Genomic DNA, 26475 nt, shown 5'->3' on the forward strand with positions numbered 1-26475 from the left:
CACAAGGTCCTGTTTTAATGGTAGCTGGTCAGCCTCATTCATATGGTGAAGTTAGTGAAAATCCAGAGCTTGTCTCTCTCATGACAAATGAAGAGAGAGAAGCTTATATAAAAGTAGGACAAGAAATGTTCCAGTCTGTCTTTGAATAAATACTACTGTATGAATATGCAAACTTGTATAGAATGGGTGAGGGCTTCTTTTGAAATTAGAGAGTTTATTAATTTAACTTCTGTTCTTCAAAGTTTACCACTGAAGGATTAAGTTTTCGTTGAACTCCTTGCTCTTATGCATGATATAGTAATCCTGGAGTAGGTAACTACAGTTCAAAATTCTAGCACTGCAGGAAAAGCAAACCAAAGTTACTGTGGGTTTCCTACTGTCTTAATGCTTAGACTTTGTGAATGCTGTAGTTAGTTTTGGAGCATGAATCATTTCAATTTATAATGGGATATAATGATCTGAGTAAAATAAAGTATCAAAAGCAATGTTGTAATCTGTTGTAAGAAATCAACTATTCCACCTTCCTCCCAGAAGTAGCAGGTAGTTCCAGTGGTGAAAGTGAGCCAAACTCCAATGTGATTTGGTTTTACAAAACAATAGAATGCAGTGGTATGGAATGAGGTCAATCACTATACAACAGCAAGAGACAGGTCTCACACAGCAACCTCCCACTAAGGGAAGAGCTGTTACTAAATTGTGTTAGTTACAAGGCTGGAGTTGGTTCTCTCCCATAACTGATTATCTGAATTCTTTGCACTCACTGCTCTACAGAGTCTCTGAAGAGATAAACTGTGCAATGGATACTGGACAGTAACGATGTAACATTGATTTTAGTCCAGATGAATAAAGAAGCAAACAAGGCATCAGGCAGAAGACCCTGCTTCTTGTATCTCATTCACACACTCCCCTGTAGAATTGTTTTAAGCAAGACCTTCTCTACTACCTTTGAAAAACATGTTCTACTTGAACTGAACTACAGGAGTAAAAGGACTGGCATCAGAATAGAAGATACAGCTTAGAATTGCTGACAAAGTTACTACTTGAGCAATGGATAATGAAAATAGACTACCAGGGCACAAACCAAAACACAGGAGTTAGGAATGAATGTTAGGAAATACTTCTTCACTGTAAGGGTGACTGAGCACTGCCACAGGTTGCCCAGAGAGGTTGCAGAGGCTCCCACACTGAAGATGATCAAAAGCTGCCTGGGCAACCAGCTCGGTGTGGCCCTGCTTGAACAGGGGCTTTGGAAAAGATGACCTCCAGCAGTCCCTTCTACCCTCAACCACTCTGTGGTTCTTAAAGAAAGGGCAGAGAGAAAGTATGACCACAGAAATACCATTTGTTCATACACACCATCCCAGGGTAAGAATTCAAGAACAGTGTGTGCTCATGTTATTTCTTGAGCTTTAGAGTTTAATGACTTACCATATAAACTAGATTTCTACTTTAAGAAAATGTCCTCTTTTACATCTACTGAATGATTCTTCTGTGGAATTAGAGATTAAAAGCTTTCACTTTGTTTCATTTTCACAGATTTGCCTCTATCACAATGTATTTCCTCTATCCTTAAAATTGTAAAGTTTTTTTTTTCTGCATGCAGCATCACCATGAGTTTAAAGCCTGCACAGTAACTAAACTGTCTTCAAACCTTTTAATATACCTTTTCCTTTACCTCTCACCTCCAATCTGCCATTTCAAAATTTACTCATAAAACCTGGAGACTCAAGACAAACAAAAAAAAAAAAAAATCACAGTATAATCATACTCTCATTTTATTTAAACTTCAGGCATATTTAGGCTTCACTGGCCCTAGACTGTCTCCCACAGCATATAGCTGTATTACACTAACCCCAAACAGAAGACAATCCTGAATTTAAGATGACCATTGCTTTTTAACTACTTTGAGAAAAGCCTCGTCTTTAAGGTAAGCAGGACCTCTATAACGCAGCTATTTCTAGCTCAATTTTATGACTTATGTTATTAGCAACTCTGATCTGAAAAAGTAAAGAGAATTTTTGTTCAAATTTTCAAATCTACTTTTCTACAATCCTAACTGCACCTTTGCCATGAGACTTCACAAGGCGCTGACTTCTGTGTTTTTTAAACATTAACTTTAATTTCCTAAATTTCTTCCTTTCTACATGAAAACTCTTTACAAAGTCAAATACTTTAGGAACAGATTCTACAGGCTTTCAGTTGCAGCAATCTTAAGTGTTACATGTGAAAACAGTACTAAAATTTTCAGACAGGCTTATCCCTTTGCACATTGTAAGTGCAAAACAGAAAATGCAGAAAAATACAGATGGTTTCTGCAGTTAACTACAGAACCAGAGTATTTACTTCACCTCAGATAAAAGTGCTGATAGAAATAAACTCCACAGGCCATGAACATGAACTATTTTTTTTTTTTTTTCCTTTAACAGACCAGCTATACACAGGCTATAAAGGCAACATGTCTACACCTCATGTCTATAGAAAATGGAGAAACTTAGCGGGACAAGAGTCTCTTGTCCCAGGAAAGTTAGCAGCGCTTCTCCGAAGAGGAGTAACAAACTGCTATAAACATGCTAATGCTTTAAGTCAGTTAACTTCCAACAACAAACTCCGGATACCACTTCGTAAGCCAGAGGAAAATTTTTCAAAAGACAAATTTACAGACAAGTCCAAACTTTATTTAAAACTACAATTTTAAAATTACTAAACAGGTCACGATAAAAAATAAAAAAAAGATTAAGACAGAAAAAGAACAGTGCAGCAAACTGAATAGAAGAAGATTCAGTTCCAGCTGTTCAAACTGCCACAGGCAGAAGTTAGCCTACCTATCCTAAGAGGCAGCGTGTCAAGAATTTTACATTTTTATACACTTCCAGAATTCTGGGAAATTAGGGCTGATCTTCCATATGCATTTGTATACACGGAGTTTATAAATGCAGATATCTTCAGGTAATTCTCATGCACTTTGAGCTCCAAAAGTTTCTGTAAAATAAGAGTATACTAATTATTGTCTAACAGCTACAAGGCATCAAACACAGCTTTTGACCACATTTCAACTCCTTCTAAGTATCCATTAAAGCACCTTGATAAAATATGTCATCGTCACCTTTTTTTTTCACAAGCATTTTGAGCCACGGCTTACTTGACCAGTGACAGCCACTCCCCATACACAGATAAAGAATGGCTTAGTTGCTAGCTACCAAATTTGTGTGGCACGGCACTCTTAGCCTCAGTTCCCACACCAGGCATATGCATCAGTATTCACCAAACTGACACGACAGACTTTAGCTATGATGAGCAGAATGGTGACGGGCAGTGAATGAAATGGAAGAGGAAGATGCACCTTCCTTCACACTGTTCTGGAAAAATCCTGTGCTGTCACTACAGCTGCATTAGAAAAAAGCACTTTCACCAGCTCATACTCTTTGAAGAATTGGAACTAGCTACGCTGGCAGAAAACTACCACCACCAGAATACCCAGTTCATGCACTGATATATGCCATTACTATAACCCCCACTGGAGAACTATAAGCCTAAGAACAGAATAGAAGCCTCTAATACCGTAACTTGGTCACAATATCAACATATTAAAAAAAGAAAAGTTTCTTTGACCTGCATTGCCATGAAGTTTTTGTAGCCACATAAATACTGTTTCATGAAAGTGACAAATCTTTATTGCTGTCATACACGCTGAAAGTTTTTTTCTACTGCATGGTATGCGTCATATGAAAAATAATTTTCTTTTTCCTGAAGAGATATTTTACTATTCTGAAAAGTCTCTTGAACTTTTCTATTACAAGAACACTGAGCAGTCTGCCAGCAAGTTATATTGAGCATTATTAAATCAGATAATAGCAATTAGAATTTACAATATTATTAAACCCAAGCTTGTGTAACAAGAAACAAAATTACTATTCCATTTAGTAAGTTTCAAAGCCCATTAAGTTATAACATGCATTTTTACATATGTTAATTTTTATGACTTTATTAGCCACAGTATCTGACAGAAGTATATAGAAGGGACATGGGAAGCCAAAATTCCTTTGTATCAATACATCATTTTCAAATGCATGATAACAAAAAAGGATATTCTTTCAGCACCATGATAACTGCTTACTTCAATCAGTGATAACAAGATATTTAAATTCTATGCCATTCCAGAGTGTTTTCCCAATAGGTGCAGAGGATTTATAAAATAATCTTTACCAGGTTCTTTCAAAGTTTGGGCATCTCCTACTAATTCTTGATCTTGAGCAGCACCTCCATCCAGTAATTCATCAGACAAACTGTTGGTTTGGGCCTCTGTTGCCATTTTCTTCATTAAATCTGCCTTTGTAACAGATAAAGCAAAACTCAAAATTCTGGATAATTCTTGTTGCCGTCTAGATAATTAAGATATTTAGGGTGTGCACTTCTAAACAACACCCCCACAAACAATAGCAACATACCTCTGAATACACTGCAAGTTTAAGGGGCAAGTCTTCAACTTTCACAAAGTCATCTTCATCAGATTTTTGACTTACATTTCCAGAACCAGCTTCCTGTTAATAAAAACAATGACATTTAAGAGAATAGTGCTACTTTGTTTTATTTTCACTCCAAAACCAGATTTTTGACTATTATTACAAAGTACATGAAAAAAACCCAATGCCCATATCAAATTTGCAGATGAAAACTGAACAAGACTGGAAACTAGAAATAACACTGAAACAGAAAAAAACATCTAATTTCTCTTGACTGTATCTTAACTGAAATATACGCACATATTCATTCACTAACACAGGTGACTCTGTATCAGGGCTGCCAGCCATAGAGCTTTCAGAACTTGCAGTAGATTTGTTTCCTACACATGTTGTATCTAGTGTTTGAGTTTCATTTACTGGTAAAGATGAGCTTGATTCTTCTGTTTTCATACTGGCCGTCACAAAGGATTCTGGGGTATTGACTGTTAAAGGTGGTGCATTCTCCATGACATTGAGGTAATGAGGCAAAACTGTAGCCACATCTTGTTCACCTAAAATCACAAAACCACATTTTAACTAGGTAAAGATAGTGACAGATTCTAGCACACAAAATTCCCAGATTGTTATTATTATTTTTTACAAATTTTGATCCAAAACTACAAATGAGCAACATAGGTGAATTATAGTCTCTCATATCAACACAAAGCTGATAGAAATAAAACACCAGTTATTTGTACTCTCATACACTTAAGTATCAGCAAGTATCACAAGACAGTATGTGACAAAGATTTCTGACTTGATACAGCTTTTTAAAGAAAAAAACAAACCTCCACAAACAAAAGACACCAACAAAAAACCAAAACAACTTCTAGAACTATATGACCTACTGTAAAATAATAATTCTAGGGATAAGGAGATATAATACAGAACAATAAATTCCTTAACATTTTGCCACATTCTTGTGGCAACACGGGATCTATTCAAATATTACTTTTAGTCTGTGAAAGAAGACCAAGAACCAGTATTTGCAACAGAAAAACCACAGGATAAGAAGGTGGTAACAGTCAGATTAGATGTAACATTCATACCACCCAGTAGTGTTTCTGTCTTTTGACAGAAAATGATTTCTCAATTCTTAATCAGTTACAACACAGCATCACTCACAGAAATACATCTTTAAAATACAAAGTGATTTCAATTGCTAGTAAATGGTAGTAGCAGAAAAAAAAAGTACTAGACAAATCTAAACATCAAAATACTGTAACAGACAAATTAACTCTGCTACAGTTATGGGCCAAGGGCTGCAACAATCAACTGAAATTCATGCTGTTGTCAGGCATCAAAACCACATCTACTTAGGTAAGATTATTCCAGCTTTCCTCTTTAAAAGGTTGGCTGTGTCTATATAGACAGAGATATATCTAGTCAACTGATACGGTTCTGTGAAAAAAAAAAAAAAAAGCCCAGGAAACTCTTGCAAATTTCATCATCTTCCTCTTAATTACATATGTCACAGGCACTGTCCAAGATAATTCTCACAGTATACAAATTCATATAGAAGTGTTAATCTCTCAGCTTACCTTTATCATGAACAGATTCTTGTTCCGATGACAGAATCTCGCTGCTTTTTGTCTTACTCAATTCTTGGTTTGAAGTATGTTGGGGAAGCTGAAAACCAGTTAAAACAAATTCTACTAATCAGTGTTATAGCTTATTGGCTAATTTAATCTTCCTTGCTAACATCAAACACACCGTACACTTGCTCCACTTTTTTGGCTTCTGGCAAGTTCTATTCTCTATTCATCAGCACTTCATTCAATAACAGTTCAAGAAACTATAAACACTAATATGTGTGTTTTATCTGAACATTTAATTTTTTTTTCCTCACTACAGTAGTTCCCAGGTAAACTCTTTGGTTCCACTGAAAAGATCTACTGTTTTAGCCTTTAAAGTAAAATGTTCTTGTTACATCCTTGCTAAATGTTAATACCTGTTAAGTAAACCAAAGTTTCAAATGGTTCAGAAGTCAATCTTATTTACTGAAATGAAAAGGATTGACAAGTCTCCAGAACCAAGTCACACTCATCCAAACGTTTGTAAGTAAACAAACAGTGAAATGACAGTAGCAGCCAATAACATTTCACTGTTGTTCTAGAAAAAATTATTATATGATAAAGAGGAAAGACAAATCAAAGACATGCTAGAATACAAGAGTCAATGGCTTCTGCAGTGGAAAGCCCAATTAGAACTTGATGTCAGCAAACACAGACGAAGAACCAGTTAACAGTTTAAAACATGATGATTTTCTGAAAGTTTCTCTTTTCTACTGCAACTTAACGTTTTCTCTCTCTGCCAGCTGATTTAAACATTAGTTTTGGCTGTGTCCATCTGTCCATTTTGGCATCAGCTATACTAATAACAAATTCAGGTGGGGATTGCTACATTTTGTATGTAAGCAGCTATTGCTTTCATGTAATGTCTTCTATGATTCCTCTACTTTCATTAGTATGAAAACAGTACCACAAGAAAAACTGAGGTACATACAAACATGTACTTAAAAGCTGTGCACTGGCTTAGGTTTGTTCTGCATTTACAACTTTAGTGATACCTGTTCATTTTCAGTTGTTGTTTCGCTGCTGGCTTGCAGTGATGTCTGCACATCAACAGGTCCTTCCTCAAATTCTATTTCTTCATCTTCATTTTCATCTTCTCCACTGCCATAGTTAGTCAGAGCTTGGGTTTCTGCTTTTGATAAACCTGAAGGCACATCAATGTAAAACCACCTTCATATTGCACGTACATTTTGACAGAGCCTGACAGAGTAAAAGTCATGCTGCAAAATCCAAATCCCTTTTGGGAATTTACTGCAATGATCAGTTATAACTCTTACTTCAAACCATTCTTTGAAATTAAGATACAGTGATGACTTAACTTTCAAAGATCCACAAGCTCCACGTAAGCTAATTTATGAACAAACACCACTGTGTTGGTGTGAAATATCTAAGTTATTAAACAAGTTTGTGTGAAGAATGTAAATATAAGGGAAACCAAGCCATGAGTAGTTGATATAAGAGAACAAACAAGAAAAAAAAAATATTAAAAAGTATGCAACCTTAAGTATAAGCATATTAAAAACAAATCATTTAAATGAAAAACTGCATAAAATTTCAGTAGCTTTCATATCATTCAGGTTAAAGGTTGAGAAACCTCTAAGTTTCAGCATATGTAACTTAAACAATTAATCTGATTCTAACGTGTTTTTACAGATCTACTGATTACAAAGAGAAAAAGCTCCTCTAATTGGAATATTTAAGCCTCGTCACAATACTAGTAAATACCGTACTGGAAAACTTTCACTGGAAAAGATCTGACTAGAAAATCTGTGAGAGGTGTTACACAGCAGTACTTCGTGCAAATCCTGTTGTAAAATTAGTTGGTCAAGACTACAGGGAAAGCATTGAATTATAAGCTATGTAAAAATCACTTACTTATTGCCACTGGGCCGCTTTCACTTTCCTCATCTTCCTCTTGATCAGATGCATCAGACCTAATACTTTCAGGAGCTCCATTACCATTATACATTTCTGTGTCCTGTACTGGTTTAGCAGTTTCAGTCTCATCCTTGTCCTAGGAAAACAAGGAATACTGTGCAATTCCATGTTTATTTATCTGAAGATTGTTATGGTTTCTGCATCAAGGAGTCACCTTTTTCTCAAAGATAAAAAAGGTACAGACTAAAAATTAATGTTTAAGTAGTCCTTAAGGCCTTGAAATGAACACTGCAAAGCTACTCCTGAAACAGCGTCAGAACCTACTAGAAGAGACCATGCACTGTTCAGACACAGCTACCACGGATATCGTAACCAAGTATTTCATTATCTGAAAAGGTTCATACTGATCAGCATGCTAGCTTAAAAAAAAAAAAAAATTCTTTAAATTGGATTTGTCATTATCAAGAGGAAGAAAGACAGACCTGCATTATTACCTTCTAGTGACTTGTCTGCTTCTCCTAAACGATCTCTAGTAAAAATTAGGGATATTCCTAACTGCAGCTTCTCATTTCTTTAGCAATAGCTACTAAGCAGTTTCTCTGCTGAATGATTTACTAAATACCTTGAGTGAGAAAATTCTACTCAGTCTATATGAACCCCAAATAGAGCCCTGCTTTTGGCTCCAAATCTTGAGAGGACTCTTCTACACTACAGTAACCATCACAAGTGAGATACAGCTTCCCACTTCTACTTCCAAAGCAGTGTGAAGCTTTAAGTCCTAGAAGAAAGCACCGACTATGTCCATACATGCCTACAAGTATGCCTGTGCCCATTTAGGAAAGCATTCAACATTCTACTTAGTACATTACCTGTATCTTTCCCTTGGTTGGAAAAAGCTGAACATTCCAGCAGAAAACACAAAACTTCATATACAACCCCTCTTCTCAAACACAATTATTTTAGTGGTTTTCAAAACAAACTTAAAGAGAAAAGGGCGAATTTTGGGTGCTAACATTTAATACTCAGACTTTGACTCCGAGAACCTCAAATACCATAGAACCATAGAATTATTTAGGTTGGAAAAGACTTGTGCCTCAATTGTGGCCATCTGCCTTTCCCTTAAGATTAAAAGTAAAATGTCTTATTCCATACCATTGAAAATGTTAGTTGCTAAAAATATTTAGGCACCATCTCTATTTACTGTCCTTGTTATTTAGTTCTTCAACAAATGACTATGTTCTCAATGCTCTGAGCTGAGAATACATGTGACAGCCCCAGGTCAAATACCACAATAAACACCTTCAGAACAAGTCTTTTTTCTTTAAAAATACAGAAAATGAATACTAAAAGGAAAAGCAAAATCCTACCCTAAAAACTGCTTAGCAAGTATCACAAATTACTCCATTTCAGTTGCGTAGCATTAAATATAAACTTTGCTCTTTTTAGACTTCCAAACTGTCAGTCGTAAAGCAAAGCTCATTTTACATAAAGGTCATCAACAATACACAAAAAAGCATCTTTAATACTGTATCTTTGTTGACCTGAATGCACTTCTTGAAAGGTAACAAGATAATGTTTTAGAAGAAATACATTAGTCTTTATGCTGGTTAATGGCTCTGCACTAGAAACAGGGATAAAAAACCAAAAGCAACCAAGGAACTGATATCCAAGTCATGTTTACAGAATGCATATAATAACAAAGACTTATTGACAAAGGCAGATTTTTGGTAGTAATTTCCCACACCATAAACTCAAATTTAAAAAAGGGAAATTATAATTTACTTTGTTACTTTGATAAAGTAAATCACTGAAAATAAAGGGGATAAAACCAATGATGTTTAATAAATTTATAAACATTAAGAAATGGGCTGCTTACAGATACTGGATTTATATGACAGAAAACAGTATGACTAAGTGATCTGTGAAATTATCTGAGGAATAAAGACAGTTGAGAAGCATAAACATACTTTGTCCTCATCGACATCTTCAGCAGATGAACAAACATCCACCTGGAGACCTTTTTTTGCCTAGAAGAAACACAAACTGTCTTCAATTCTAAACTGAAATAACGTTGAAATACTGAACCAAACTAGGGCTTCATGAAACCCTGGTTGAAATGCCAGTCTTACCAGGAACTGCTATCTCAAAACAGCAGTAAGCCACGGGGACTTCTATACTATGAGAGATGTTTACACAGACGTCTTCAATATTTTAGAGTTCCAAAACACTACAAAAAACTGTGCTAGCCAGAAAGCTGTGATTTTCAGCGCGGAATTAAAACCAGTTAGCTTACTGAACTCAAGACAGCCACAAATATGTCAGATGTGCCTGCATCAGGATACCAGATCTGAAAGCTGTGAGAAGACCATATAGAGATAATTGTGTGGGCCTGTACAAAGTAACCAGGACCTACCAATTCTGGCTCATCCCTAGCTCTACTGAATCTGAACTGATGACACAGCAACAAGGCAAACATCGACCTTAACCCTAATTCTGTCTTCCAGGAGAGGAGAAGAAATGCCAGATCCAAGTCGTGCATTCCCACAGCAGCATATAAACCAATCCTTTGCGTAACAAAGACCCAATGAGCAACTTCCGATAAAATAGGAAGTCACATCCAAATCCTTCTGGATTCAGAGTGTTTCTCTGGCCTCTCTTCAAGGCCCTCTGCGGTCTCTCTCACACTAGCCATATTACTGGTATATCTAAGTTGAACTATCTTGATATGTCAATGATAATATGCTTAAAACTACTTACAGGACTTTATAGCTTATGACAGAGTCACGAAATAACTTCCATCAACATTTTAAAACAAGAATGAGTTAAGGGTTTGCTTTGGCATTTGTGTTTCTAAAAGAAAGCTGAAAGGACACTGAACTCATAACTATACCATACAAGAAGAAACACCAAGGTAGATACTTGACCAATTTAAGTGTCTGAACATGATCTGTTTCAGTGTTTGTTTTGTAAACAGCTCATATAACTTAAGTAGCTATGTCCCTAAAAACTGCAATACTAAAATTAAAAATGATGATGCAACCTTTTTAGTAATGTAAATGGTGTAAAAACCAAACAAAACTTGGTCTGTTAGAGCAGAGTATGTACTACAGTCTCAAATATTCCTGAAAAGTTTATATATATTTTACACTCAGAGTCTGGAAAAGTGTTACTTTCTATATACGCCAACAAGCCAACTATTTGATGACTTCATAGGACCTATTCATGTTAGGTAGAAATGGTGCCTAATTAAGCTACTACAAGGAAAGCTGTAGGCATAACTGGAGAGATGATGGACTGGAACTCCCATATATCAAAATATTTAGCTGGGATAGAGCTATATTTCTTCATAGTAGCTAGTGTGGGGCTATGTTTTGGACTTGTGAAGAGTGTTGGTAACACAGGGATGTTGTCATTATTGCTGAGCTGTGCTTTCACAGAGCCAAAGCCTTTTCTGCTCCTCACCCCACCCTACCAGCAAGTAGGCTGGGAGTGCACAAGAAGTTGTGAAAGGACTGACCCCAACAGACCAAAGGGTTATTCCATACCATATGACATCACGTTCAGCAACAAAAGCTGGAGGAAGAAGAAGTGGGGGGACATTTGGAGTGATGGCGTTTGTCTTCCCAAGTAACTGTTATGCGTGTGGAGCTTAGCTGCCTTATGAGGGTTAAATCACAACAACTGCTCAATGGCCCCAGATGTTATTACCATTTCAACACTTGACTATTCCTTCCTATGTGCACATAAAACCATTAAAACACATTTCCTCTGAATTACCAACAACAAAGTCTACACAATTAGATATCTGTAACACACTCATCTATAACACAGGAACATCTCCCTTACTAAGGAAAGCCAGTTCATGCTTCTACACAAGCAATACCGTGACTACACAGCACTAATTTGTAAAAAACCATATATACAATGTATGAACTAAGGTAATCAAAGTAGTTTAAGAAAAGCAGATATTTAGGAAACTCAGAAAAGCTGCATTTTTGAAAAAAGATAACATAACAAACCTCTTTAGCATAAGACTGTATCACTTCAGTAGTTTCTATTTTTCTTTTACATCTCTGCTTCACAGAAATACTGTTGTTGTCCAAGTCTTGCATCAATTTAAAAAAGGCTAGTTCATTAAATAACACTTCAGAGATCTCCACAAGAAGATCCTCCCCACAATCTTTTAATTTTCTACCAGCAAATTTCGCCAGTGAATCCTGTGAAGAGAAATAATTCTTCAGTTTTTGAAACAGGCTTTCAGACTTCAAAGACTAAGTATTTCTCATATTCCTAATAACTCAAAATTAGTTTAGGTAAATAACAGCTTGTAATTTTTTTTTAAATATGGTTTAGTGTCTCAAACAGATTTTAAGTAGAATCTTCAGTTGTTGCAAAACAACACTGAAAAACTACTAACCTGAAGTATACTGCCAAGCTGCTTATGAAAGAACTTCACAAATTCTTTACTTTCATCGTTCTGTTGTGTAAGAGTCAAGACCATACGTCTTACTGATGTCAGTAATTGAGAAGAACATACTTCATCCATGTGTTCCTAAACAAGTATCAGAATGAACTTGGTTACCACTTAAATTAGCCATCAAAACTCAAATACTGAAATTAATTTATAAAATAATCACCTGCCCACTGAAGGAACAGCACCCCATGAACAGGTCCTAACCCATCTCACAAAACTAACTGGCACACAGTTATAGCAGATACCATACTTCATTAATGACTGATTGGCCAGGACACACAAAGCTTCATGTCACTTTTCCAGTACATTAGTACATGCCACCTTTTAACATTTGCACAAACTAAGAATCTTCATCTAGTGTGGTGGTGTATTCAAGTGTATTAAAGAGTATGCTAAGATATCTCGCAAAGAATGAACAGTGACTATTTCTCTTCTAAAGTAGTACATTTCTCTTCTGTATTCAGACATTTACAAGCTCTCAACAACTTTAAAGATACTTGCAAACAGGAGAAAATAATGCTGAATATCAACAGCTCACAGAGCTATTCTTCAAAAATATCAAGTTACATCATATGTATCAGTTTTAATCAAAATTATCACAGTTTTCTTTGCTGAAAGGCAGCAACTATTTCAGAAGTACATTCTCCAACATTTCGATTAGATTTGGTCAGCTCCAAACAAAGAAATCTCTATTCTTCTTGATGTCAAGTCCAGCAGCCCTATGCAATCTAGAAACCTTACCATTTCTTTCTCCTATTAAAAACTCCACAGAATCTCTCTGTTGCAGTACTTAATCCTTACTTCATCCTCAGCAAGGTCTCCAACTTAACACATTTATAGGCAGCTGCTGCTAAAATGCATGTTATGCTTTTTAAAGAATGTTCTTCTATGCAATTATGCCAGTCCTTTTCCTATGCTCTTAATTCACACGTTATTGAAAAGAGTGCTTACCTTCAGAAAAGGAATGACCTCTTTCATAATTGCTTTAATCTGGCGGTCAAGCTGCTGAGTATCTATACGAGGACATGGAACAGCAGAAACTTCACTAGGCTGTGGCACAGCAAGACATTCACTAGTACTTGGACCTCATTAAAAAAAAAAAAGAACATTTAAGTCATTCAACATTACTATTAAAAAATGACCCATTTCAAACTCATGTATTTTCCTTTTTAAAAAATAAATTGTATTTACTTAAGTATGTAAAGATTCTTTGAAACTTTGCTAAGTTTTCAATGTAAATGAAGAGGAAAACAAGTCAGCTAATTAAATTATTCTTGATCTTTAGAATAATTATTCTCTAAAACTAAGCAAAATATGTATATATATGCATACCTTCTAATTTAGCAGCAGAAGCACCCTGAAAATTACTAGAGCAGCCCTCAGAGTCAAGGGTACTTTCAGCTTCAATTTTCATACGCTCATATTCCCTCATCCTAGCCAAAGCTTGATCTAAGTGAATCACTGTGTTGCCTATATTTAGAATAAAAACACTTTTTAACCTAAATAAAAAGTTTTCAATTGATAGACAAGTAAACAATGATAAAAATGAATTCAAAGCCACAAGTTTTAAAATCTACATATAACTGTAGTTGAGTTGTAATATTTTATTACACACTTTGATCAACTCAAAGTGTTTCACAAGTGGCTAATTTCTCTAAGTGATGTTTTACAAAACATGATTATACACTAAAAATCAAAGAACAGTATACTATTTAAGCATAGGCAATTGCAGGCATTTTAGGACAGAGGGAGTAACACTTAAAACACTGTAAATCACATCATTCTTACCAAGGTCATCAGTAGCAAAGGGTTCAAAATTTGAAGATGTTGACATAGTACTCCCATTGTCTGCATCATTTTGTTCACAATCTTGACATGCTTCTGTAGAAAAGTTCTTGCCAAACGTTTCCTAAAAACCACCAAAAAACTGAATTTCAGCCACATGCTGTGGTATCAAGACTTGTCACCAGGCTACCTGACTGGGAGACAACCTTACTTTCAGGATATAAATCCATCAGCTGATTCTACCATGTTTGTTTCAAATATTCAACTATAAAACACATAAGAAACTGTACGGAGGCATCAGTGATTCCTTAAATACAAAAAAGCAAAAATTTTTTGGAATCTTGTGATCAGTACTTGCCCTGACCTTACCCACACAAGAAGATATTGGAGTATCAGTTTCTGCCCCTCTTTGTATTCTACTCCTCCCTGACACATCACTCATTTCCAGCATCAAGAATCCTACTGTATTTAATCACTTTTGCATTAAGATTCTCTTGCATTTCTTTGTTTAGGAAAGTCTGTATAAGTTGATATTAATTTTAGAAAAAAACAATCGATTGTATGAGTATTTCAAGCATGCACGTAAATTGAGAAAATAGGAAAAGGAAAAGCTGACAGTAAACTAGCTTTTGAATTTGAAAACTTACATCATCTGTAGAAGCAAGGCTTTCACTGGGAGTCAGCTCAGAATTTGATGCCATCCATGTTGCAGAATTCAGTGATTTTGTGCACTTCTGGTTTTCGTTGTTCTCAGATAAATGTCTGGTCACTATATCCTAGAAAAGATTATAAATCTATACTGTAAAAAAGGATCTAAGATTTGTCTGATTCATATACAAGATCAAAAACGTTGTGCATACCTGTAAAGCATATAGAGCCCTTTGCCTCAGGTAATCTGTATTTAGCAACTGAAGCTCATGGAAAAGTTCAATAAGAAAGTGGGGACGAGACTCATTTTGAGAAATAAGAGTTGCCACTTCAGAATAAATTGTGTCTCGCAAAGCTTCAAACATAGAAAGATCACTACCAGTTTCTGCAGAGAAAAAGGAACTCATTAAGTCCTCGACATACTACCAGTTGAAAGACCTGCCTATTAGGTATGCAAGTCACAGGTACATAGATTACATCTCAATCGCTGTAGATTCCATTATATGGCTGCTTTCTTAAAGCTTACTGAAGGGCAAAGATTTAAACATTCCGAAATAATACTTTATGCAATCCTTTATATACGAAATAAAATATAAAGCATTCACAGGAATTATTTTCTTTACAGTTCTGAACAATACCTTTACAAAGTATTCTTTATTAAAGACTGTACTACACACACCACAACGTTGCTTTCAGAATAGGTATTCAACATTGAAAATGGAGTTTTGAGATATATCAAACGATAGCCAAAGGTCTCAAGTTTATATAACACAAGTAGTCCACACTTTTGCAACAGAAGCAACACCATTAAGAAAGCTCTAGACTGAATTAAAGAAAGCCACTCCTTCCCACACCTCCCACACAAGCATAAATCCTACATTCTCATACATGTCTAATAGCACTTCTGAGGCTCACAGAAAACCTCTTACCCTTAAGCCCTGCTACATATGTATGAGAAGACAATGTGTTCCCTAATAAGTCTCCCATTCCTTTGAAAATTAAGGATTATCCTTGCATCACAACAGTTAAATTATTACACACACTTATTTTGGCAAGTGTTGAATGGAAAAAAGTTAAATTTAGAAAACTCAGTTTAACAGATGCATATTTGTTAGTACTCAAGTTAATGAAGTTACGAGAAATACAGCAAGTGTTACTGTGCAATTGATTATCCGGAAATAGGTTACCAGTATTTTTAAGCATAGAGGCAAGCTTTTTCAACCTTTAATAAGCCACCAGGAATTGCTTCCCATCTCCATTAATAAAATGTAATAGTAGCTTTTAAACATACTGAAATTAGTTTTTTGTTGTAGTATCTTCCACTTGTAATTGTGACTAACCAAGAACAGAATAAACACATTCTCCACATTTATAATTCAAAGGAGTTTGTATCATTGCATTTCATGCAAATTACAAGTAACTTGTTTTGCCTTGTTTACAGGGAAGGTGCTACAATAGTACTAACTTTGAACATCTGCTAAACAGTCTGAGTTAAAGGACCAAAGCTGAGAGAGGGAAAAAAAAAAATAAGACATTGTTGAAGCTAAGCAGTGAATGCATTACCTGGCGCTTCAATGCATGCATTTCTGTTAGACTGCTGCAGAATTCTCCTAGCATGCGCTGTAGGAAAGTGGGGATAGACAGTGATAAACACAAAAATGGGCACCAGAAATAAAGACAGGGTCTATACAAAACAGCAGGAGGAAGACTGCTTAGTCATCCAAACCACATCAAAGCTGCTTACTGAGAGAACTTGACTGATAAAATTTATTACATATACCAATAAACAGCTCTTAGTGTGGACACAGCTACATTGACAAAGCTGTACATCATGCTACAATGACTAAAATTTCTGCATCTTTCAAACAAAACAAAGGTACTGGCAGAACCTAAAAAGACACAGAAGAGAGTATTTTTATGATCGAGAAGCAAGAAAAGCAGTGCAGATGTCAAAAATGTAAGGGTTTATGTGATGTTATAAGACTGAATTTGAATGATATTTGATAGAGTTCCTTTAAGCATGACTAGAAAGAAAACATGTATGCAGTACAGGATGTAGTTTAAATGCTAAACAAAGTTTCATCTGTTGTGCAGTTACTTTCTACAAGAACACCAACAAATGGGTGAGGTTTTTGGTTGGCCAGATTTTTCCTTGTTTTACAGTAACAGGCTTCTAAATTCTTTTAATCCAACACCTGATCTACAGAAAACACCCAAAAGCAATCGACACCCAACTTTTTACACACTTCTATGTTTACAGCATCCTTACAAGTTAGAAAGCAAAATCCATATGCTAAAAATATAGTATAGTCATCTTGTTATAATACGCTGCTTTTAAATAATATACTAGCAACTAAGTATGGAGGTCCTTTACTCAGCAAAGTTCACAAAATAATTACTGACATTCAGAAAAGAATACCTGAAGACATTTCTGTAGATCTACTGTATTTAATTATTTTTTCCAATTGTTCCCGATTCCGTTTGCTGAACACCTTTGCATGAACAACCTCTTCAGAGTGTCTGCTTTTATTGTTCTTGCAGGGTTCACACACACTAGAAGCACTTGCACTTTCATAACCTTATGGGAGGGAATGAAAAGGAAGAAGTAAAAAAAATAGCTTACAAAGTGTTTTATTACTTTTAAAAATTTGTTCAAGGTCAATCTCAAATATGCAAAACACCAATGATGTTTCCTAGCCAAAAATTTTCCTCTGTACACTGAAACCATACAGTAGCACTAAATGCCAAGTGACCACAACAGTACTGCATGTGCTAGTACTGTCCCTCTCTTCTCATTCAGTATTTTACTGAAGAACATCTGTCAGCAAGTCATCCAGTTTGAACATGAAGACATAATGAAGACAAAGATTCTCCTGGTGGCTTATTCCAAATTTTAGTGTATCTGCATTCACTACCCATTCAAATGACCATGTCGTAAATGAGTTATGCTTTTTATTTACTTAAATGCTAAAAAATATTATGTAATTACATTATGTAAAATAAATTAGTATTTCAATAACTTATTTTCGTTATAGGTACCATCTATGAGGAGTAAATTCTCTGAAGTGTAATGATTATAATCCAAGTTGAGTTTGCCATAGTACCCAAGATTATTTTACAACCTACCAATATTTTTACTTCTGCCTTTTATCTGAGAAGAACTCTTCCTCTTATTCTTCGATTTGGGTGTTTTATCTTTTGATGCCAAGCTTGCTTGTGCTGACGCTTTTCTAGATTTAAATGTCTTTGTCACAGTAGTTGGGTCTACTGGATCAGGCATGCTACTGAAACTCTCCAACGACTCTTCATCAAAATCTCTTCTCCTGCTCACATCAGACTGATTTTTATGACCAGAAGCAATGTTTTGTACTGAAACTGCAAAACCTGCTTTCAGCTGAGACTGATCATCTTTTTTTGCTTCCTGGCTATCATTAAGCCAGGCTGATCTTTTTTCAGTTTCCTCTTCAGGTTGTCTGTGACTCCTCCTGTCAGAGAGAAAGACAGCCCACAGTGTATCATAACCTAGTCTCAGACAGAACAGCTCAGTTTCAAAAAATACGGAAATGAAGTATTCCTCCTCCACTTACAAAATGTATCACAAAAACACTCCAACACTGTATTTGATCTTAAAATATTAATGAAATGATACATTAGTTAATATAGAGAAAAGCAGAACACTTTAGTGAAAAAAGTAGAAAAATTAAACTGGAAACTGCAGAAGTAAGCTCATCTTTTAATTCTATTATTACCTAGAAGATAAATTCCCTAAAAGAATGATGAATTCCCACAAGCCCCAGAAAAGGGAGGAGACAGGAAGGAAAAATTATTTAAGGAAAGTTATGCTGTGACATTAAATACCTTTGTTTTTCTGCTCCATTAGAGGAACTGCTTTCAAAAGGTTTGGGGAATGCCATATACTCAGTTTTCCCAGAGGCATTATGATCTAGAGGATGTTGCTGCTGCTCACTGCTGTGTGGGGAAATAGTGTGTGCAAAATCTCCAAACCCAGAAGGGAATACTGGATTATAGTTAATACCTACAACATAAACAAGAGAGTCACAAGATACAACCTCATTTATCTGTGTGATAAAAGTCAAATTTGAGACATATTGGGTGGCAACATAAAATTATGAAGCAAAAATACAGTAGGGAAGTAATCAAAAAAATTTTTCATCCTGAAAGCATTGCAATAATCAGAATTTATCTTAAATGCAGGTTTCAAACATTACTGAATACTATACATGCCACTACAATCCCATCAGTGGAGAGATGAAGGTACTTCAAGAAACCCCAATAAAGAGCTCTGACAAGTGAAGGTAAAAATGACATCAGTTCCAAAAAAAGCAAAGTTCTGTCTGCACGAAGACTTTATCAATACTTCACCGACCATCAAACTGACAAGAAAATTCCAGCAGTACAAGTATTCATAGGGCCAAAGTAGTCATAAATTCATAATACTTATTTTAACTTTAGAATCTTCACGGTAGGGACAAATTGAACATATTCTTCTTCTGTGCGAGTTCCATATAATTTAAAAGCTATCCTTAAATAGAAAACAGACTTTAGAATCTGAAAGCTACAATCTAGGTCTGTGCCTGTTTCCTGGTTTCTTGAAAAAGGGTGAAATACATTATTAAGACAGCTTTAACAACTTCTAATGATACAGTAAAATACTGACTTTTTTTCCATTTCAAATTCAACAGTAAAAGTAGATTTGATAATGTGATTAGGAACACTGTATCCAAGTCAACAGTTACTCTATACCTTTGATGGGAATTAAAAATCAGTAACGCACTCCATTTACAGGTCTTTCAAACAAAAATGAGTACTGGAAGTTCTATGAAAAAGAGAAATAATTACCAAGTGCCACCTTAAAATTAGAGGGTTCACTTAGAATACTATTAAATGATTGCTGAAAGTATGTAAAAGCTTCAAATATTGCTTTTCATATGTCAGATGAAGAACATTTAAAACATTAATTTTTATGGAGTGGGTATTTTTGACAATAACCAACTTCGTATTGAGAAAGTCTTGCTTTTTATACTGAAGTCAAAATATACAATCATTCAGCAATAAACATGAACAGACTTCTGCTAGGATAATATGGACTCATTCAAGTACTGTTTAAGACCATTTCAATAGAAAGAAAAAGTCACAGTTTCAGCAGGTTCACATTCAGATTTCAGTTAAATGAGGGAACAGAAACTTTTGAAATTCTTACTACTTTTCACACCTATAGTAATACTCACCTGGAGCAAAGGAAGAAAAATTAGTAAAACCTGGTACATTAAACAGATTCACAGGTTGTGGAGGAAAGCTGAATGGACAGAAAACAGGAGATGGAGGTGGTGGTGCACTACTGCCGCTCTCCTTTCTCAATGGCTTCTCTTGACACTGTTGTTCTTCTTGCTGGCGCATAAGATCATTCAACATTTGTTTCAACCTTGAAAACAAGGAAAAATAAGCATTTGGAGAAAACAAAAGAATGCTAAGGGAAAGCTGTAGATTTGAGACTCATTATTTCACCTGCTTCGTGTAACATATGTTAAAAACTGCTCTGTTTATCTAGTTAAAAAAAAACCCTCAAGAAAAAAAACAACTTCTACTTAATCCTGAGTGACAGACAGGAACCTTGCAACAACAACAAAACAATTACTAGATACTAAAAAACCAAGCAGGTCAAAAAGGAAACTTAAATAGAAACAAAGATACAAAATATTTGCAGAAGTGGCATTAAACTACTTTAAAATATATTAAGAGGCCAGTAACTATACATCACTTACCAAATACAAAACAGAGATAAAGAGCTTGAACCTTCATGCAATGAATTAAAATGACTATTACATCTGTTTCTAATAAAGATCGCTGTTCAGAAGGTTTTCCAAATGGAGTGTAAGCATAAATTCTGACTGACAATACTAAGAAAGGCCAAAAAGCTTTTCCACCACATTTCCATAACCATTAGAATCCAGAATCTTGCAATGTAGTCTAGTAAAGACTACAGACATAAAAGCATATTCAAGGAAAGTAAGTCTAAACCAAAACCCAGCCAAATAAAGCCCTCACAGCAGGTTTTTGGAAGAGATGCAAACTTTTGGTTCTCTTCACTAAAGATTAATCAAAAAGAGCCATCTCAGAGGTGTTAAAGCAGCAGTGAAAAAAACAACCAAAAATGCTGTACATAATTTCAAAAGCTTATAATCAACTCAGGAGTTCAATAGTCTCATATTTAACCATTATCTGTAATCTCTTATTCACATAACCATGTTCTCTGTTACTGAAGCATTTCAAATTCCACAGTCAAACACTAATACAGCCAACAAACCTTTGGACATTATTCTGCTGCCAAGTCAGTTGAGTGTAACACTGGTTCAACTGATGCATAATAAGATGTACTTGTGAAGATGCAACATTATTGGGCATCATATTGTAAGGGCCTGTAAGCAAAGTCTGTAGAAGACAAGAGAGGGTCTGTGGAAAGAAAATACATGACAGTGACCAAATTGCCAAAACCAGACAGTATTGCTGGAAAGATTTAGACAGAGAAAAAAAAGAAGGAAAAAACCCCACAAAGTAAGAACAGCAAAGTAAGCGCTCTTCATATTTACCTGCTGATCCTGCATCAAAGTTTGACAAATGCTGACACTAAATTCATGCTGTTTCTTCAACTGATTGATCTGCTCTTGCCACTGTTCCTTTTCTTCCACATATGAAAGTTCAGACATCCACCGAACATTTTCCTGACGTCGCATACTTATGTTTTGCTGTTGCCTGGCCTTAGACAATGGACGGTAATTCCCATCTGCTGAAAGAGGACGGCAATTTTTCCACCTGGGTTGGGGAAAAAAAGGAAGAATAAAGACAAAAGCTGACATTTCAAACAACTACATCTCTAATGATACTCCCATTATTCAAATTATGTTTCAGTTGTACATCAACAATTATCTTGGCACAGGCCATTTTAGCATGCCAGCAAATCACCCATGTGATTTTGTCAATCCAACATTATCCTAAACAAATGGAAAATAACAGCCACCCAACTAACAACCACTGTCAAAAAAGAACTGCTAAGTATATTTCTGTATCTTGTTTTTAGTATCATCCATTACTGGTACATAATATGCACTCAGATGAAGAATAGTAGCCACCAAGAATATGCTACGAATTAACAGGCCCAGCTCCTGACCAGAAGGCCATTATCTACTAAAATTATTTTGGTATCAAAACCAGAGGAAATCAATCGAAGAGATATACATTACCTTTAACATGGCATTTTCATTTAGTCACACAAAGCTTATTAATGGAATCAATTAGGTAAGTGAGCGCTAAAAAGATTCACGTTAATTAAGAAAAATCTAGTAAGAAATAATTTTCAAAGCCGTAAAAGCCAACAATTTGGAAGCAAAAATTTCAGAGGTAGTTTAATTCTCTGAATCACTTTTTTTTGGTAAAGAGACTGATTGATATCATGGCCAAAATTTCATATAGGTTATATTTTAAGCTGATTAAAACAACATGGGAACATAAGGAGCTACTGCAACACAACTGGAGAGCTCAATGGCAGACAGTTAATATGACTGAAAACAGACGAAATAACCAAATTAATTTCATACATAGCAGTTACAGAGACTCAGACAAGAAAGTGCCACTGCACACAGCCCCCGGCAAGCAGAAAGAAATTCCACTTTGCCATAAAAGGATGCCTTTTAGTTAATGCAATGCTTCTTCCACCCCTTCCAAATATACTCTGACAAGCATCAGATCAACAGTTAATGCCACTAACCTGTCCTTGTTTTCTTTAACAAAATATGCATTTTCTGGTATGTTGTTATTGGGATAAATAGAGAAACTGTCATTCAAACTTGATGCATCTTCTTCCTCTTCTTCTGCCTGACCAGCTCCATCAGAGAGATAACCGTCTTCATCTCCATCCTCTTCATCTATTGCACACTGGGTAGAACCTCCCCACGTAGCCATTGTCCTAGTGAACATTGGAGAAGAGAAAGTGGGCAAGAAAAAAAGGACTGTTTAGGAAATGAGTACTTTTTCTCTAGTTTATGACAAAGTAAAACAACCTGTTGCCAATTACAAGTCTGTCTATCTTTATTAATCAAGCTGCACCAAAATTAATTTAAACATTTCACCAATGCAAAATAAAACTAGTGTTCTTCTGATATTAGGACAGTTAAATAAAATTACTTATTGTTTTGGAAAATTATTCCTTTCCTATATTGTTATAAACCGTGTCAAGTTGAAGAAAAATTACTCTGAGCATTTGGCATTTTCCACACATTCTCCTTTCATTAGGTGAATTTTCACCATTTATAGAGCAGGGGAGACTAAATATGCTGCGAAGACCCATAAAAATGGCAAGCTGCCAACTGACAGTCACTTTAGAAGTCAAGAAATTAATTTACTCTGTTATACTATCACATTCAGTGCTCAGATGAAAACAGAAATGGCCCCAAGACTGACATCTGACTAAACAACAGAAGTGCCCACGGACTAACACAGGGTGATTCGTGCTCTTACTTTTCAGTCCTACTCTGCTGTGGAGTGCGCTGAGCTTCTGATCCTTCACTTTTAACAGATGCAGCAACAGTAGATATTGTTTCTGCGAGCTCTCTCCTCCTCTGATGTTCAGCCATTAAAGCTTCAAGTTGCTTTCTTCTCTGTCGCAATTCTTCTCTTAAAATCTCATGTCTTCTCATCTCAGACCATAACTGTTTGCAGTAAAATGGAAGACATTAGAATATAAACAAACTAAAAACAATCTAAAGCACATTAAAATGTTAGTATTTGATACTACAGTAATACCTTTTTTTCCGGGCATTGGTATTATACCATAACTGAAGCCACACCACAGAATGCCGAAAATACATCCCATATTTACTATTTATCCCAAATACTGCAAAATCTAAGAAGGCAATTAATTATTAGAGGACAGATTTTTTTTTTTTTCTAAGAAAAAGGGCACGTTTCACTCAACAATGTTTTCATCACATGATTTATGCATTATTAGATAGATCTTTAAGTAGTCTGACAGAATACTACCCTCTATAGAAATCTGAAAATTGTGCCAAGTACTTCTTTAATAACAAAGTAGAGGATACACCAAAAAGATTTTCTGCAACCTGCAGAAGCTTCAAGTTGCAGTGTATGTTTGAACAAGACTTAATGAAGCCATGATTTACAAAAAAGGCACATAAAGGGAAAAGGCCTCTTTCTACCTGTACCTTATCTACCTTAAATTAGATGCAGAGAAAACATAAATGGCAAGATACTTTTACAAACATGTAAACAGCATAACATAATAGCATAAAATACAAAAACAATTCTGTATGTGAACGAGACTGGAAAAAAAGCAGATTTAAGAGAAACAGGCGAGTGACAATGTACTTGAGCCTGAAAGCAACCCAACTAGTTGGTGGTGCTGGAGCTAAGAAGTTTTCCACCAAAAATCTGCACACGTTTTGATAATTAATAACCCAACCTGTTTGTAGAGTGTTAGCAATTGCACTAGCACATTCGTTTTAGAGACAGTTTCTTTTTAGCAGAAAGAATTCAGACCATTTATTTAGCGAAAAGAGACAAATTGTCCTATAATGCTTATTTGGAAGATGCCGAAGTTCTGAAATTATCTTCTTGGAGAAGGAGACTTTGGCTTTTAATGACAACAGTACAGGCATTGCCCAGTTAGCCTCACCTAAACTATTAAAGGAAAATTTGCAAGCATGCTGATGCAACTCACAAAGTCTATGAAAAAAAGTATTTTTCAGATATTAGTTTTTTGATGTCTAGTCTAGCCAGGAAACAGTTTTCATCACGTATCCCTCCACCCCTACAAATGCTAGCACAATTTTCAGAAAGACTAAGTAATATCCAGATCATTATTTAAACCATGAATTTTGGGGGGAAAAGGGGAAGGAAGATGTGTAGAAGATAAACAAAGTTTCAAATCCTGCCATCATTTTCTTCATGGATGACTTGCATGTGGTATACACTGTCAAACATACACAGTACAAATCCAAATTCATTCAACTTCCACGTTAATATTTAGCAACAACTGCTATATTTGGGAGAAGATCTCTTGTCAGTTCAGGTCAACATTTACTTCTTACCAGAAATGAAACGAAGTTACACACATTTTGTTAAAATGGCTACTACTCCACTCCCCACCCCAAGTACTTAAAAATGTGTCCAAGTTACCTAGACTTTTTTCATTTTAAACCTTTTTTAAGTCACAGAATATTAAGTATGAAATACCTCATTGCCTACTGGTACAGATTCATCAAATTCAAGTAAAGGCTTGCAAGCTGTGTTACACTCATTCATGGCTGGAGTTGAAGTTGCTGGTGAAGTCTGTCTATTTGCTGGGCAGTTAACCAGGCCAGCTGACAACTGAAAGAGAAAGCAAAAAGACAAAATAGAGTAGAGCAGCTTTCTAAAACTTACCTGCTGTTAAAACCCAACACAGTTCTGGCTTTATGAGATAGGAGAATCCCAGTGAAAAGGGATTTTCAAATCAAGGTTAAATCCTTATCTCAGAACTTAACCAGGAATCAACAAAACTTATTTTTATATAATATAGTATTATATTGTATTGTGTTTGTGTGGCAAGGTTTTGGTAGCAGGAGCGCTACAGGGGTGGCTTCTGTGAGAAGCTGCTAGAAGTCTTCCCTGTGTCTGCTGCCAAGGCCAGCCAATCAGTGATGGTGGAAGCGCCTCTGTGATAACATATTATGGAGGGGACCCACACTGGAGCATTTTGTGAAAACCTGCAGCCTGTGGGAAGGACTCACATTGGAGAATTCCGTGGAGGACTGTCTCCCATGGAAGGGACCCCACACTAAAGCAGGGGAAGAGTGTGAGGAGTCCTCCCCTGAAGAGGAAGGAGCGGCACAGACAGCATGTGATGAATTGATCACAACTCCTATTCCCCTGTCCTCCTGCGCTGCTGGTGGGGAGGAGGTGGAGAATTCTGGAGTGAAGTTAAGCCCGGGAAGAAAGGAGGAGTGGAGGGAAGGTGTCTTATTTTCTCATTATCCTACTCCAATTTTGATTAGTAATAAATTAAATTAATTTTCCTCAAGTCAAGTCTGTTTTGCTCGGGACAGTAATTGGTGAGTGACCTCCCTGTTCTTATTTCCGCTCATGAGCCTTTTGTTCCATTTTCTCTCCTCTGTCCAGCTGAGGAGGGGAGTGACCAAGTGGCTTTGGTGGGCACCTGGCATCCAGCCAGGGTCAACACACCACATATAAAATGCTGTAGATGCACAGTATTGACAATTTACTGCTCACTTCATCGGAAAAAAAGTTTGTCTTCAAAGAACATGATAAACAGTACAGCACTGTGCAGTTAAGTTTGACTACAACAAAGTATTGATCATGCTTACAAAACACAATGCTGTTTCAAAATACCAGACGCTGTGACTGACTACTAAGAGGAGTGAAGATGCAGTGACTAGCAGGTATGGACAGACAAATTTTAGGCTAAAAATAAGAAAGAAGGTTCTCTATCTTTAAAAGACTTTAAATCAAGGCTTTTGAGGACAAACTACAGTGAAATTAGAACTTAACACAGCAACCACTGAGCAAGAACCTATAGTGGCATGAG

General features: G+C 35.9%; 2 protein-coding genes across 14 annotated transcripts in view; one reads left to right on the forward strand and one right to left on the reverse strand.

Annotated features, from left to right (window-relative positions):
* Positions 1-287, forward strand: part of LOC104129442 (general transcription factor IIE subunit 1) — a 3675-nt gene extending 3388 nt beyond the window's left edge. The window contains 2 exon segments of the mRNA XM_035897749.1: positions 1-3; positions 5-287. The exon segment at positions 1-3 is cut by the window's left edge and continues 232 nt beyond it. Coding sequence (XP_035753642.1) covers positions 1-3; positions 5-149 — 148 coding nt within the window. The 3' untranslated portion in view covers positions 150-287.
* PCM1 (pericentriolar material 1) overlaps positions 1-26475 on the reverse strand; it is a 46333-nt gene that overhangs the window by 3653 nt on the left and 16205 nt on the right. For 3 of the 13 annotated variants that reach the window (XM_035897745.1, XM_035897744.1, XM_035897740.1), the window contains 25 exons: positions 25125-25259; positions 23391-23581; positions 22642-22839; positions 21467-21689; positions 21184-21329; positions 20108-20301; positions 18717-18894; positions 17985-18343; positions 17278-17436; positions 16422-16478; positions 15071-15243; positions 14858-14986; positions 14214-14334; positions 13758-13895; positions 13377-13510; positions 12369-12503; positions 11971-12168; positions 9919-9978; positions 7949-8087; positions 7069-7217; positions 6041-6128; positions 4761-5011; positions 4446-4538; positions 4204-4327; positions 1796-2979 (listed from right to left, as the gene is read on the reverse strand). In XM_035897745.1, the coding sequence (XP_035753638.1) occupies positions 2954-2979; positions 4204-4327; positions 4446-4538; positions 4761-5011; positions 6041-6128; positions 7069-7217; positions 7949-8087; positions 9919-9978; positions 11971-12168; positions 12369-12503; positions 13377-13510; positions 13758-13895; positions 14214-14334; positions 14858-14986; positions 15071-15243; positions 16422-16478; positions 17278-17436; positions 17985-18343; positions 18717-18894; positions 20108-20301; positions 21184-21329; positions 21467-21689; positions 22642-22839; positions 23391-23581; positions 25125-25259 (3798 nt within the window). In that variant the 3' untranslated portion in view covers positions 1796-2953. Of the gene's footprint in view, positions 1-1794; positions 2980-4203; positions 4328-4445; positions 4539-4760; positions 5012-6040; positions 6129-7068; positions 7218-7948; positions 8088-9918; positions 9979-11970; positions 12169-12368; positions 12504-13376; positions 13511-13757; positions 13896-14213; positions 14335-14857; positions 14987-15070; positions 15244-16421; positions 16479-17277; positions 17437-17984; positions 18344-18716; positions 18895-20107; positions 20302-21183; positions 21330-21466; positions 21690-22641; positions 22840-23390; positions 23582-25124; positions 25260-26475 lie in introns of those variants that run through there. The other 10 variants (XM_035897739.1, XM_035897735.1, XM_035897746.1 and 7 more) reach the window with 8 other exon arrangements.

This window comes from Egretta garzetta, unplaced genomic scaffold (genome assembly GCF_000687185.1).
Source record: "Egretta garzetta isolate BGI_Z169 unplaced genomic scaffold, ASM68718v1 scaffold46, whole genome shotgun sequence".
NCBI lineage: Eukaryota > Metazoa > Chordata > Aves > Pelecaniformes > Ardeidae > Egretta > Egretta garzetta.